The sequence below is a fragment of the Salmo salar genome, chromosome ssa15 (assembly GCF_905237065.1).
Source record: "Salmo salar chromosome ssa15, Ssal_v3.1, whole genome shotgun sequence".
In the NCBI taxonomy this organism is placed as follows: domain Eukaryota; kingdom Metazoa; phylum Chordata; class Actinopteri; order Salmoniformes; family Salmonidae; genus Salmo; species Salmo salar.
Genome location: NC_059456.1, coordinates 66,914,237 through 66,930,326, shown reverse-complemented (window position 1 = coordinate 66,930,326; position 16,090 = coordinate 66,914,237). Strand labels below are relative to the sequence as shown.

At 40.6% G+C, this 16,090-nt stretch overlaps 1 protein-coding gene across 1 annotated transcript; it reads left to right on the top strand.

Moving 5' to 3' along the window:
* Nucleotides 1-397: 397 nt before the first annotated feature.
* On the top strand, nt 398-5,134 carry LOC106571957 (NADH dehydrogenase [ubiquinone] 1 alpha subcomplex subunit 4-like 2). The gene is made up of 4 exons (XM_014145569.2): nt 398-599; nt 2,307-2,392; nt 2,733-2,793; nt 3,386-5,134. Exons 1-4 carry the CDS (start codon nt 558-560, stop codon nt 3,440-3,442), a joined length of 246 nt encoding a protein of 81 aa, XP_014001044.1. The 5' UTR covers nt 398-557; the 3' UTR covers nt 3,443-5,134.
* The last annotated feature ends 10,956 nt before the right edge of the window (nt 5,135-16,090 follow it).

Here is a 16,090-nt window from a genome sequence, read left to right as displayed (position 1 = left end):
AGGTCTAATCTTGGATACCAAAAAGCTTGTTTGAGGCTGCCTTTATAACGCGTCCACAATGTTTTAAATTTCAAATGACTTGTTAAAATGTATATACTCATCTTGAAATTAACATAACAATCAAAAAGTAGAGCAACAGCAAATGCCTAATTATATCACACGTGTATTTGTTTGCCTCTGTTTTCGATGTTTGGCCCAAATGACAAGTTGATACTGAGGTTTAGCCTATATCTTATAAAACAACGGGAATTTTGTCATTTGAATTTTACGGTCGTTTTATAATTGAAATGTATATCAGGAATTGAATCATTGAAGTAAGTGTGTCCTGAAGTTGATGGGTCTATTGATCCCCTTGCCACTAGCCTATGTAAATCACCCTTGGGAGTTTCATCAGCAACATGTGACAACGGAGGGCCCTCCAAGCGAGTTTATAAGCTCAGTGGTTGAGGCAAGTGGCTGGTTTGGGATTCACTGCTAATATTGCTTAGTCACAATTAATATAAAATTAATATAATCATTTTGACCTTTATAATAAATTAGAGCAACTGCAATCAAATATGATTAGACTAGCGTTGGAACACGCAAAGAAGCATCCAGGGGTAAGAATACCTACTTTTTTTTTTGTTCTATGGTTTGCCTCAAGTGACTTAGTCGTCTATTGTGTATGTGCTACCAGTTGTTGCTCAATTAAATTATAAAACGACTTAATTGCAGTTTACAACATCAGTTGTCCACACAGACCGGCTGTCATTTGGGTACTTCAAATGAAAAGTTACTTCTCTAAATAAGCCTCACTACTGCATTTTTGGGGGTTGAAAATGTGATTTTTGTCCTCGACGTTGTTGGTGAATGGTTTGTTTAAAAGAGCGGCACAAAACTGTCTATTCGCTTCTGTGTAGCGACAGTGAGATTTAAAGACTGGAGATATGACCAAAATAGTAAGAGAACTTTACCATCTCATAGGCTGCATTAGCCTAGAGGTCCTCAACGCAGATCAGCAAGGATTTACATCGGGTTTCTGTCAAAATGGGAGCTTAGAAACAAGCTCGGTGGATCACGGGAGGTTGGTGGAATGGTATCAAACAGGATGCCATTCCATTTGCTTCGTTCCCGGACACGAACCGTCCTCCCCTCAGCAGCCTCCACTGCCAGGGATGCAAGTTAGCCTAACCACCTTGTACAGCGGGATCAACATTTGGACTGCGTCATAGGATTTGCTACCAGTGTCACGTCTGAGTATAGGCTAGATAGGGCAAACTAGGTCTGCATTTATTTGGCTACATTCACGCAGGCTTGCTAAAGTTATACCAACTTTTTGAGAAGGCAACAGACACGCTTTTTGTTAATGAACTTGTACAACTAATTGGGTCTCATTGTATCTAACGCTGTTGTGCATTATGGTTTCAGTTCCTCCTTAATTAATTAAAGCGCCATCATTAGGCCATGTGTGTCAAGTGAACATTAAGGAAAGCTAGAAAAACTCAAGACATTAGATTTAAGTCAATACAGTTTATCAACGGACTACATTCAGGGCTGCCCAATTCTGGTTGTCAAAAACTTCCGTTTTTTTTTGGTTTCTATCTGGTAGTTAATTGCACTCACCTGGTGTCCCAGGTCTGAATTAGTCCCCGACTAGAAGGGGATGAAAGCCAGAAGCGTTTCGGCCTTTCAGGATCAGATTTGGCAGCCTTAAGTCATAGCTATTTACACTTGATCTATAGCAGGGATGGCAACTCCAGTACCCAGGGCCTGAATTGACACTTTTGCCCCAGCACTAGCAGACACGCCTGACTCTAATCATGATCTCCAGTTTAGAATACAATTTGTTTAATTAGGTGTTTTAGCTAAGGCTGCATGGGTACCGTGTGGCTCAGTTGGTAGAGCATGGTGTTTGCAACGCCAGGGTTGTGGGTTCGATTCCCACGGGGGACCAGTATGGATTATTATTTTTTTTAAATGTATGAAAACGTATGAAATGTATGCCTTCACTACTGTAAGTCGGTCTGGATAAGAGCATCTGCTAAATGACTAAAATGTAATGTAAAATGAAAATGTATGACACCAATCGGGGCCCCTAGGACTGGAGTTGCCCACCCATATAATATGAAAAGGAATTTCCGTGTGTGTGTGACCTAAGGCATGACAGAGCAAAGTCTTATGGATCCCTCCATGTGTAATCAGCTTGATTAGCTGGTCATTGTTTACTGGAAACCTTTTGTCAATACAGTTATCTAAGAATGCTCAGATTTCTATGCCTCATGAATGACATGCTCATGTTATCTCCTTCTCTTCCTACCCTCTCATAGCTCATCCCCCAGTTCCTTGTCATCTTGTTGGGAATAGGAGGAGCCTCCACATATTTGTTCCGTCTTGCAAATGGGCCCCATGTTAAGTAAGACTCATTCACCCTTACTCTCATTCTCTTTTGAATCAATATTGGTTAAACCATTTCTTAATACTATCCAATTAAAACAAAGTAGTGGATCCCCTTTGACATCGTAAAGCCTTGGCTAAATCAGTTCATGATTGACAGCTCTTGGTAATCCCACCTCTTGTGCAGTTCTAGGGCATCAATTTCCAATTCACTACTAAAGGCCTATACCACTGTTGTAAGTGTTTGAAAACTATGCCTGGCTAATGAATAGTTGATCACAGGCAGACTAATACAGTTCCCTCTGATCCCATTTGTCTGTCCTACTTCGGCCTGCTTTGACTGCTGTGTCACTGTACAGCTGGAACAAGAAGAACAACCCTGAGCCCTGGAATCAACTTGACCCTACCTACCAGTACAAGGTACAGTACTGTTTACACTCTAGCACACTTTAGCTCCACAAAGTGAATTAATCACTATCTTAATCGATTCTTGTTTCACGTGACAACAATGTAATAGTAATGCAGCCTATCAATAGTATCAGTTAAGTCAATAATATATTTTTGATCAATATAAGTAGCCAAGAGCATTACTGTGCTTGCCTGGATCATAGACATGCAAATGAATAGAGCAGACTTGGAAGCTCTAACCATGGCATTTGATTGGTAAACTCATGGGTACACTCGCAATGGCTGCCTGTTATTTTGATACAATAATTTCAGTGGGATTTTGGAATGTTCTATCAACTGATGCTGGATTTTCATGGTAATGTAGAATGTTCATTCAAATGATCCTAACTGAATGTAATTTTAGTAATGTTAGTTGAGTTGACAAATCACAGCACAGATTGAAGGGTACACTTTCTGATTTTACTTCCTGGCATGGGTACGCTCAAAACTGCTGCCAGTCCACCCATTATGCCACAACTGACTTGAATGGCGCCACCCTTTCTTTCTATTCATTCTTATTTTTATGGCCTGATTTACATAAATCCTGCCATATTGTCTTCTGCAGTTTTTGGCCATAGACACAGACTACAAGAACCTGAAGAAGGAGGGACCTCAGTTCTGAGTATCTTTCCTCCTGTCCTAATGGCACAAGGTCCAGCCCACCTTACTGCAGTCAATGTAAAAAGCCTTCGGTCATATTGTGCCTATCAGACATGTGCATAGCAGCAGTAACACACATGTTAAACTGCTGTTGTAGTGGGAAAATAAAGTTAACGAAATGTGAACGTTGAAGGCCAGTGCTGAAGGTCCGTCTAACCACTTGCTGACGCCAGCCTGGCGTGTTGATTCAAAATTGTCTTGTTTGATTTGTTTCAATATTTTATAAAGAGCTGTGAATTTTGATTACGTGATTGTACTGTATGAGTTATGGATTTTTTGTTGTTACAGGGAAACTGTTATTCTGTCTGTTTTGACGTGGGGTGACTAGTTTAGAGAATGTGTGTGATGTTTTATGCCTTTTGATTACATGTTTTGGGCCATGCAAAGTGATGTTAATTATAGGCGCGTAGGCCTACTGATATTTGCCGCTCTGGAAATAATACAAGTTTGGTTGAAACCTATGTTAATGGCGACATTGTAAATCAAGCACCTGACAACCTCCAGTTTGTCAGTGTATTTGTATGCTTTTAGACTTACTATTTTGTATTGGTTTTACATTGAAGACTTCTAATATGTAGCCTCTGCCATTTGTATTCTTTATTGCTTAACTGTAATGAACCTGATTACTTTTAATTTTATATTTAGCCTACTGTAGTCCTCATATTTCAATGTTATATTGTATTTTTTTTTTGGTCGAACCGATAGTCGTTAAATACACTACACAGCATAAATGCCTGGCTTCTACTGTGCCTTCTCTGATAGACTCATTTAGTACAATGATAGAAATATGATTGTCAGGACCAGCTCAAGATAACGCTCTCCTTCGACAAATGTAGGTGTACTTAGTGTTTCGAGTGGTGATGCAAGCAAGGCTCGCTACCTTGGCTAGGTGATTTACATTTCCTCCTTTTAATGAGTTGAGATCTGTCGGACATTTTCCACCTGACCTAATTAAAGCGCCCCTGGCCCAGCTGAGCAAGTGGCAATAAATTAAAGGACGATTCCGCCAACTCCGTGGGCCTTTCTACAATTTCCGTCTGTTAACAAGCCTTTTTGTGGGGAGAAACTCATTCTGATTGGCTGGGCCTGGCTCACCAGTGGGTGGGCCTATGCCCAGTCATGTGAAAGCCATAGATTAGGGCCTAATTAATTTATTTCAATAGACGTATTTCCCGTGTAACTCAGTAAAATTGTTGCGTTTTATATTTTTGTTCAGTATAGATCAAAGCTGAATCAATGTCTTGGAAGATCACTTAATGATTAATTTTCACTGGGCACAGACATCAATTTAACATCTATTCCACATTGGTTCAACGCAATTTCATTTAAATGATGTAGAAACAACGTGAGATTTAACCAGTGTGTGCCCAGTGGGTTAGTATTTTACATAACATAACCAAATATAACAGCATAGTATAACAACACTTAAACCAAAGAACACCATGGAATTTCTTATGAGATTTTAGGATGATGAGCTGAATAGTAAAACAAAATGTCATGTGTCCAAAACTCAACAGCACCACTGGGCTTTGATAAAGATATACAGGAAGGCTATAGGCTATAATTTGTTAACACCATCTGCTGTAATTTGCCCACGAAACAGTAATTCAAGAAGATCTTAATGCATATTCCAATTAAAATGATTGAGATCAAATGATTGGCCTGCTTCACTGGTGAAACGAAGAATTATCCTAATTGTTCATGATTGAGCGTGATGATGCCTTGGCCTCTTTTTGAAATTAGGTTAGCCTAACATGGTGTTTGTCTTTTGAAGGTATTAAAAATACAAATGTTTCTTGAGACAATATGTGTGGGCATAGGCAGACGTTGCATTTTATGTATGGGATGTGCTGTGAAATGTTTGTATTCTCTAAAAATAAGTTCCTTTAGGGGTTCCTCAGATTGCAACACCAGCGGAACCACTAAAGGTGCCCCCAGGAACCTTTTCCCTGATGAACCTTTTAAAAAGGTTCCTCAAATATCTTTCTAGGGTTTTACGGTTCTTGTAGGAACCTTTTATGTCCCATGTATTATATTAATAATGCAAATAACATTGAGTGGCAAACTTGTAAAGTCACAAATTAATTTTATTGACTGAAAGTTAGTCATCAAGTATACCAATCAAAATCCCCATCTTACTGATAAAAAAAGCAATGTTTAGATACATGGAAAATATTTCACAGGGTCAATAATAAGATGCATGTAGAGACGCTAACAAAGCATTAGCACTTTCTAAGTGGTTTCTAATTTGAGTTACAACTGATCTCGCATTACTTTGTGCTCTGGTCTCCCTTATCCCTCACCGCAGCGAAAAGTCTGCCATTCAACATTTGTTGGTAATTTACACCCCCCATCAATTCCCACAACATGCATAGCGTAGTGCACAGTGTAGTACTTTTCACTAATGCTGCATACTAAATATTAAAAAAGAAATGGACTCCCATTGCCAATTCCATGGAGTTGTCCTCAGGCTCCTTAGTGAGTAGCTCCTCTCCATCTAGGAAGACTTGACTGTGGCTCTCATCCACAAAGGGATTCCCATCTATTATTATGGTAGGTGATGGGAACTTGAACCAAATAAAAATAAGATTAAGGTTACTTAAGTCATTTTCAAACAGTAAGTTAACAAATGAGCCCACCTTACACAGTATTACTTGTAACTTTGCATTTCTTTATTTGTCTGCTGGGAAATACATACCCTGTCTGTGACATACAGACGTATGGTACAGCCCACTTGGATCTTTGAGGAAGAGCAAAATGGCTCCAGTGACCTTGAGACCTTCAATTGGAGGGTGTGTAATAAAAAGGCTGGATTAGAATCAATAGAATTAGAATGGCTGCATACTGTAAAGGGTACATGCGAAATGTAATGACGGATTATTGGGACATAGGTTAGCGGAGCAGACTTAGTCAATTACATTCCTAGCGATTGTCTCATTATGCTGCTGGAAATGTGATGGAATAAACAATTTGAGAAGAAAATATCCAAGCCGGCACATTATGGTCTAGGTAGGCACAATGTGGTGTACAAAGGTTATTAGTGTGTGAATTAATGTGAGTAGGAAAATAGAATAATTCTTACATATCCCTTCCAAGTGTGGTCTCTCAACAAGGAGTACTTCAGAATGAGCGCTGTGCAGACATCCATGTATATTTGGGTAGTGGAGTACCTAAATCAAAATAGAAACGTACAAGACTACCTTTAGACTAACAATTAGGTTTGGAATACAAATTATGTTGATTGTTGGAGTTTATTATCAAGTAACAGTGGAGTATGTGCTATGCTATCAGTTGTAGTGGTTATGAAAATATATTATGGAGAGAGTATGGAGGACAGAGACAGGAGTAACAGAACACAATAATTACACTGTAAATACATTAATTCACCATTCAGTTAGTATTGGAAAATATAAAGAAATAACACAGAACACACTATAATCACACTTCAAATACATCAGAAGACTTTACAGAGGCTAACCTGTTTGTCGATCCACAGTGAGCTTTAATATTATCTTGCTTTGGTCTGAACTGCAGAGGACAGAACAGGCCGCCCCAATACACCAACCTGAAAGACATAAATTAGAAACAAACACAACTTAAACATGAGTATTCAAAATCAAATGTATCTAACTAATCTGATCTGTTTAATTTATTCTTATTTTTGTCAAGTTGAACATAACCTACATTGGGTCATCTCTCTCTATGTGTGTGTGTGTGTGTGTGTCTATTTTGTCTGTTTGTGGAGGTTGATACATTGCTCTATACATTTCCAAGCATTATGGGTTATTGTGTGTACATGTATTTAATACATTTTAGAATGAACTCTCCACCACTTAACTGGACAGGGGCAGGATGGAAAGAGAGAAAGTGTATCATGGATTTAAATCTTTTTGTCAAGTTTACAATCCTGGGTTGCAAGTTTAACATAACCTAGATTGGGTCATCTGTGTCTGTGTGTGTGTCTTACCTGTTTGTGAAGATTGAGTTTTTCTATGAATGCAGGCCACCCCGACACACCAGCCTGAAAGACATATGCTATACAGTGCATTCAGGAAAGTATTCAGACCCCTTGACTTTTCCCACATTTGCTTACGTTACAGCTTTATTCTAAAATGTATTAAATATATCTACACACTATAACCAATAATGCTTGGAAATGTATTAAAAATAGAAAACAGAAAACCTATTTACATAAGTATTCAGACCCTTTGCTATGAGACTCGAAATTGAGCTCAGGTGCATCCTGTTTCCAGTCATCATCCTTGAGATGTTTGTACAACTTGATTGGAGTCCAACTGTGGTAAATTCAATTGATTGGACATGATTTGGAACGGCACACATTTTGTCAGATGCGCCGAATACAACAGCTGTAGATCTTACTGTGAAATGCTTACTTACAAGCCCTTAACCAACAATGCAGTTCAAGAAATAGACTTAAGAAAATATTTACTAAATAAAGTATAAAATAAAAAGTTACACAAAAATATAACTATGTAAATTGTCCGGGTGGCCATTTTATTAATTGTTCAGCAGTCTTATGGCTTGGGGGTAGAAGCTGTTAAGGAGCCTTTTGGACCTAGACTTGGCACTCTGGTACTGCTTGCCGTGCGGTATCAGAGAGAACAGTCTATGACTTGGGTGACTGGAGTCTTTGAAACATTTTTGGGCCTTCCTCTGACACCGCCTAGTATATAGGTCCTGGATTGCAGGAAGCATGGCCCCAGTAATGTACTGGGCCGTACGCACTACCCTCTAGCGCCTTACGGTCGGATGTTGAGCAGTTGCCATACCAGGTGGTGATGCAACAGGTCAAGATGCTCTCGATGGTGCAGCTGTAGAACTTTTAGAGGATCTGGGGACCCATGCCAAATATTTCCTGTCTCCTGAGGGGGAAAAGGTGTTGTCATGCCCTCTTCACAACTGTCTTGGTGTGTTTGGACCATGATAGTTAGTTGGTGATGTGGACAGCAAGGAATGTGAAACTCTCAACGTGAATGGGGGCCTGTTCGGCCCTCCTTTTCCTGTAGTCCACAATCATCTCCTTTGTCTTGTTCACATTGAGGGAGAGGTTGTTGTCCTGACACCACACTGCCAGCTCTTCGACCCCCTCTCTATAAGCTGGCTCATCGTTATCGGTGATCAGGCCTACCACTGTTGTGTCGTCAGCAAACTTAATGATGGTGTTGGAGTCGTGCTTGGCCCACAGTTGTAGGTGAACAGGGAGTACAGGAAGGGTGGAAAAGGGCAGTGTGGAGTGCGATTGCGTCATCTGTGGATCTGTTGGGGCGGTATGTGAATTGGAGTGGATCTAGGGTTTCCGGGATGATGGTGTTGATTTGAGCCATGACCAGCCTTTAAAAGCACTTCATGGCTACCCACGTGAGTGCTGCTGGGCAGTAGTCATTTAGGCAGGTTACCTTCACTTTCTTGGGCACAGGGACTATGGTGGTCTGCTTGAAACATCTAGGTATTCGGTGGCAACCTGTCATTTTTGTTTTCTTGAGTAAGGCAGCGCCAGAAGGCAGTTGTTTCAGCCTAGCTCAGTGCTTTCTGTGGTGGTGGGGCAAGCCAGCAGAAAATGTCAGTGAAGACACTTGCCAATTGGTCTGCGCATGTTCTGAGTACACGTCCTGGTAATCCGTCTTGCCCCGCAGCCTTGTAAATGTTGACCTGTTTAAAGGTCTTGCTCACATCGGCTACGGAGAGCGTGATCACACAGTTGTCCGGAACAGCTGGTGATCTCATTAATGCTTCAGTGTTGCTTGCATCGAAGCCAGGATAGGCTCACGTCACTGGGCAGCTCGCGGCTGGTTTTCCCTTTGTAATCCGTAATAGTTTGCAAGCCCTGCCACATCCGACGAGCTTCAGAGCCGGTGTAGTAGGATTACATTTTAGTTCTGTATTGACGCTTTGCCTGTTTGATGGTTTGTCTGAGGGCATAGCGGGATTTCTTATAAGCATCCGGATTAGTGTCCTGCTCCTTTAATAAAGCTCTAAACTTTAGCTCGGTGTGGATGTTGCCTGTAATCCATGGCTTCTGGTTGGGATATGTACAGTACCAGTCAAAAGATGAAATCATGTAGTAACCAAAAAGGTGTTGTACAAATGAAAATATATTTGAGATTCTTGAAAGTAGACACCCTTTGCCTTGATGAGGGCTTTGCACACTCTTGGCATTCTCTCAATGAGCTTCATGACAATTCCAGATCATTGCTTCAGTCCAGGACAGCTGCTTTATTTCTGTACATTAGTTTGTTTTCCTTATTAATGTTGTTGTCCCTAACTCATTAGGAAACGTAGTGTGTGATGTATGAACTTAATAACACTTTTTTAAAAACTAGGCCTAATTTCTTTGAAGGTTATTTACACCCTAACACAGTGGTCTGAAACCCCTGGTTTACAAGCCACATCAAGCAAGCAAATCACATTATGCTCGCAAAGTGACATGATCCTATTGGAATACAGCCAGAGTGAGGTTATCCAACAATTTGAACTTTTAATAACCCGCAACCTGCATTGAAAAAAACTGCTGGGATAGTGAAGATGGATTATTGAGACTACCTAAATCATATAAACTAGAACAGCCATCTCAGTAATCTCCAGTGGACATATAAACATAACTGGCACTATAGAATCTGTATGCATGGCATAAATCCATGACTGTTGCATTTAACATGCCACCCACATAGACCTACACATAATAAACCATAGGCCAATACAGTGCATTCAGGAAAGTGTACAGACCCCTTGACTTTTTCCACATTTTGGTTCCGTTACAGCCTTATTCTAAAATGGATGAAATCATTTTTTACCCTCATCGATCTGCACACAATATCCCATAATAACATAGCAAAAACAGGTTTTTAAACATTTTAGCAAATTTATACAAAATTTAAAACAAATACCTTATTTACATAAGTATTCAGACCCTTTGCTATGAGACTCAAAATTAAGCTCAGGCGCATCCTGCTTCCATTGATCATCCTTGAGATGTTTCTACAACCTGACTGGAGTCCATCTGTGGTAAATTCAATTGATTGGACATGATTTGGAAAGGTACACACCTGTCTATATAAGGTCCCACAGTGCATGTCAGAGCAAAAACCAAGCCATGAGGTCAAAGGAATTGTCCGTAGAGCTGCGAGAAAGGATTGTGTCGAGGCACAGATCTGGGGAATGGTACCAAAACATTTCTGCAGCATTGAAGGTCCCCAAGAACACAGTGGCCTCAATCATTCTTAAATGGAAAAAGTTTGGAAACACCAAGACTCTTCCTAGAGCTGGCCGCCCGGCCAAATTTAGCAATTGGGGGAGAAGGGCCTTGGTCAGGGAGGTGACCAAGAACCCTATGGTCACTCTGACAGAGCTCCAGAGTTCCTCTGTGGAGTTGGGGGAACCTTCCAGAAGGACAACCATCTCTGCATCACTCCACGATCAGGCCCTTATGGTAGAGTGGCCAGATGGAAGCCACTCCTCAGTAAAAGGCACATGACAGCCCACTTGGAGTTTGCTAAAAGGCACCTAAAGGACTCTCAGACCATGAGAAACAAGTTTCTCTGGTCTGTTGAAACCAAGATTGAACTCTTTGGCCTGAATGCCATGCTTCACGTCTGGAGGAAACTTGGCACCATCCCTATGATGAAGCATGGTGGTGGCAGAATCGTGCCGTAGGGATGTTTTTCAGTGGCAGGGACTGGGAGACTAGTCAGGATCGAGGGAAAGATGAATGGAACAAAGTACAGAAAGGTCCTTGATGAAAACCTGCTCCAGAGCGGTCAGGACCTCAGATTGGGGCGAAGGTTCACCTGCCAACAGGATAATGACCCTAAGCACACAGCTAAGACAAAGCAGGAGTGGCTTAGGGACAAGTCTCTGAATGTCCTTGAGTGGCCCAGCCAGAGCCCAGACTTGAACCCAATCGAACATCTCTGGAGAGACCTGAAAATAGCTGTGAAGTGACGCTCCCTATCCAACCTGACAGCTTGAGAGGATCTGTAGAGAAGAATAGGAGAAATTCCCCAAATACATGTGTACCAAGCTTGTAGCGTCATACCCAAGAAGACTTGAGGCTGTAATCGCTGCCAAAGGTACTTCAACAAAGTACCCAGTAAAGGGCCTGAATACTTTTGTAAATGTGATATTTTTGTTTTTTATGTTTAATCAATTAGTAGAAATGTCTAAAAACCTGTTTTTTTTTATTTGTCATTATGGGATATTGTGTGTAGCTTGATGAGGGGGAAAAAATGAATTTAATCCATTTTAGAATAAGGATGTAAATTAACAAAATGTGGAAAAAGTCAGTGGTCTGAATACTTTCCGAATGCACTGTAATGAATAGACTATGAGACTAGAACATAATGCCTTGATTTAACAGTAATAATCACAATAGGCAGCCATAGCCTATATATACTAGAACGGTGGACACCAAGCCTTTCAAATCAAATCAAATTATTTTTATTTTATTTGTATTTATTTTCGTTAACCTTCATTTAACTAGGCAAGTCAGTTAAGAACAAATTCTTATTTACAATGATGGCCTACACCGGCCAAACCTGGACAATCTGGGTCAATTGTGCGCTGCCCTATGCGCCTCCCAATCATGGCCGGTTGTGATACAGCCTGGATACGAACCAAGGTCTGTAGTGACGCCTCAAGCACTGAGATGCAGTGCCTTAGACTGCTGCGCCACTCTTAGTCGAGATCATTTTGAGTCGAAAAGTGCAGTTCTCTGCTGGGCCTACAATGTATTGTGTGATTTCAATTAAATGATAAATAGACTGATTATAGGGCCTAACTCTAGTGCATGGGAGGAGAAGCACAGGCTAAAGTTATATTTCCAATTCCTAAAAATGGTAGGCTATTTACATTGATTGGAAATTGTTAAGGGATTTATATGTTTGAATGTAATGATTAAATAATTCTACCCTGAAACTTAACTAGTAGTGATATGGTCTATATAGCATGTAGAATGAGTAACTAAAGGGTTAAGCATAAGTCTAACTAGGTTGGACTAGGATAAGAGAGGAATGGGTGTCTGTGTGTTTAAGTAAACACCAAGAACTGTTAAACTGTGGTTGACCTGCCCTAGCTTGAACTCTGAGGGTTTAAGATATGAGAGGGAGTACCCCTCAAGGTTTCCCTAATCTCAGAGGAATGAAACTGTCGGCTGGGTAATGATGTACAGTGTTAAGAGATCTGTGGCCTTAATGTTTGTGGGTATGTGTGTGCGTAAATAAGGAGTGAATTATAAAAATGATGTCTCTGTACAATGGACTTCAGAACGTTCTCGTGAATAAACACTTCTGATTCTTGTAAGCTGGGCCTCCGTCTGTTTCATTCAACCAGAATCTTACACATTCTGGGTGTGTGACTGAGTATTTTAATTGAAGTTAACATTGAGAACATAATTCTCATAACAGAAATAAATATTGTTTCATACATCTGCTTATTTCCATATATAAAAAGAGAGGACCGATTTTTTTCAGTGTAGGCCTACCCTTTATTATAATTAACGTAGAGTCCCTTATTTCTAAACTCGAGTCTCAAGCTAAGCTATATGATAACTCTGGTAATAGGTCAGTTGTTATATTTAGCCATACTTTTTTATTTTTTTTAATGAACATTTATTTAAATAGGCAAGTCAGTTAAGAAAAAATTCTTATTTACAATGACGGCCTAGGAACAGTGGGTTAACTGCCTTGTTCAGGAGCAGAATGACAGATTTTATCCTTGTCAGCTCGGGGATCCGATCTAGCAACCTTTTGGGTTACTGGCCCAACACTAACCACTAGGCTACCTGCCGCCCTGATACTTGTGAGGCACATCGGAGCATAAATTGAAATAACTTGTTTTTTTATGTCACTGGACTGATAATCATGTCTCAGCGGAGGGAGGGAGAGCGTTTGCGTTCAAGTGGAGAAACATGTTTCATGATTTCTAAAAGTGTTGAAATAAAACATTGTTGTAATGCTGTAGTGTTGTCTCTTAATGTACTGAAACTGTCTTTAAGGCCCTCGATTAGGTCAATGCAATCAGTGTTTGATATAGAGGGGGACTGGAGGCCCATCATGGCCAAATCCCTGATATCAAATAACTTAGAATATTGTCCAACATCCTTTTCAATACACAGTCTCTTGGAAAAATGTTACAGTGAGCTTTGTTTGGCCATTTCACTTGTTTTTGCTAGCCAAGTTGACTAGTGAGTATTAGCTAGCTAGCTAACAGTGACTAGCCTACACAGTGTAGCCTAGCCTACACAGCGATAGCTGCTGTTTACTGAACATGGTATCAGTGCACATGTTTATTTTTACAATATGTTTTTATAGTTTTTTCCCCTGTAAATAATCAAGCATAATTCAAATTCATTAAATATGCCTACATGAAATGGATTTTACGTACAGCACTAGATTTTGTGAAAGATGTCGTTGAGTATCCTGAAAGGCATCTGCAAAATAAAATGTATTATTATTACTATTTATTAGTAATATGTCAGTATATATCCCTTTTGTTTTTCCACCCTCCTCCGTACTGTTTACTATGAATTCTATCTGATGGCCGGTGGTTGACTTGGAATGAAATAGGTGCCGGTACTCATTTTGGGTGCGGGTACTCATTTTGGGTGCATGTACCGTTTATAATTAGATGCAGGATCTCCTCAATAGTTTTGCGCTAATATTCTGTAGGAGGTGGCAGGAAGCCTAGGGGTTAAGAGCGTTCCTCCTGTAAGTCGCTATGGATAAGAGTGTACACGAAATATAAATGTAAAATGAGATGCAGGAACTAAAGCGGAAGAAAATTTGAGGTGCCATATTTAGTTCCGGTGAGCTCCTGACCAAGTCAAGTACTGTGCTTAGACAAAAAGACAAATAATGTCCCATTTGGAACACTCACAAGTAGAGCATCATTTATATACAGTTCAAGTATAGTTTTGGCAAGTCGGTTAGGACATCTACTTTGTGCATGACACAAGTCATTTTTCCAACAATTGTTTACAGACAGATTATTTCACTTATAATTCACTGTATCAGTGAAGATGCTGGAGGAAACAGGTACAAAAGTATCTATATCCGCAATAAAAACGAGTCCTATATCGACAGAACCTGAATGGCCGCTCAGCAAGGAAGAAGCCACTGTTCCAAAACCGCCATAAAAAAAGCCAGACTACGGTTTGCAACTGCACATGGGGACAAAGATCGTACTCTTTGGAGAAATGTCCTCTGGTCTGATGAAACAAAAATAGAACTGTTTGGCCATAATGACCATTGTTATGTTTGGAGGAAAAAGGGGGAGGCTTGCAAGCCGAAGAACGCCTTCCCAACCGTGAAGCACGGGGGTGGCAGCATCATGTTGTGGGGGTGCTTTGCAGCAGGAGGGACTGGTGCACTTCACAAAATGAAGGAAAATGATGTAGATATATTGAAGCAACATCTCAAGTCATCAGTCAGGAAGTTAAAGATTGGTTGCAAATGGGTCTTCCAAATGGACAATGACCCCAAGAATACTTCCAAAGTTGTGGCAAAATGGCTTAAGGACAACAAGGCCAATGTATTGGAGTGCCAGCACAAAGCCATGACCTCAATCCTATAGAAAATTAGTGGGCAGAACTGAAAAAGCGTGTGCGAACAAGGAGGCCTACAAACCTGACTCAGTTACACCAGCTCTGTCAGGAGAAATGGGCCAAAATTCACCCAACTTATTGTGGGAAGCTTGTGGAAGGCTACCTGTGAAGTTTGACCCAAGTTAAACAATTTAAAGGCAATGCTACCAAATACTAATTGAGTGTATGTAAACTTCTGACCCACTGGGAATGTGATGAAAGAAATAAAAGCTGTAATAAATCATTCTTTCTCCTATTATTCTGACATTTCACATTCTTAAAATAAAGTGGTGATCCTAACTGACCTAAGACAGAGAATTCTTACTAGTATTAAATGTCAGGAATTGTGAAAAACTCAGAAATATCCTCTCACTGTCAACTGCGTTTATTTTCAGCAAACTTAACATGTGTAAATATTTGTATGAACATAACAAGATTCAACAACTGAGACATAAACTGAACAAGTTCCACAGACATGTGACTAACAGAAATGGAATAATGTGTACCTGAACAAAGGGACACATTATTAACTGCTGCTGTGCATCTCCTCCTCATGGACTGCACCAGATTTACCAGCTCTGGCTGTGAGATGTTACCCCACTCTTCCACCAAGTCACCTGCAAGTTCCCGGACATTTCTGGGGAGAATGGCCCTAGCCCTCACCATCCGATCCAACAGGTTCCAGACGTGCTCAATGGGATTGAGATCTGGGCTCTTCGCTGGCCATGGCAGACCACTGACATTCCTGTCTTGCAGGAAATCATGCACAGAATGTGCAGTATGGCTGGTGACATTGTCATGCTGGAGGGTCATGTCAGGATGAGCCTGCAGGAAGGGTACCACATTAGGGAGGAGGATGTCTTCCCTGTAACGCACAGCGTTGTGATTGCCTGCAATGACAACAAGCTCAGTCCAATGATGCTGTGACACAACGCCCCAGATCATGACGGACCCTCCACCTCCAAATCGATCCCGCTCCAGAGTACAGGCCTCGGTGTAATGCTCATTCCTTTG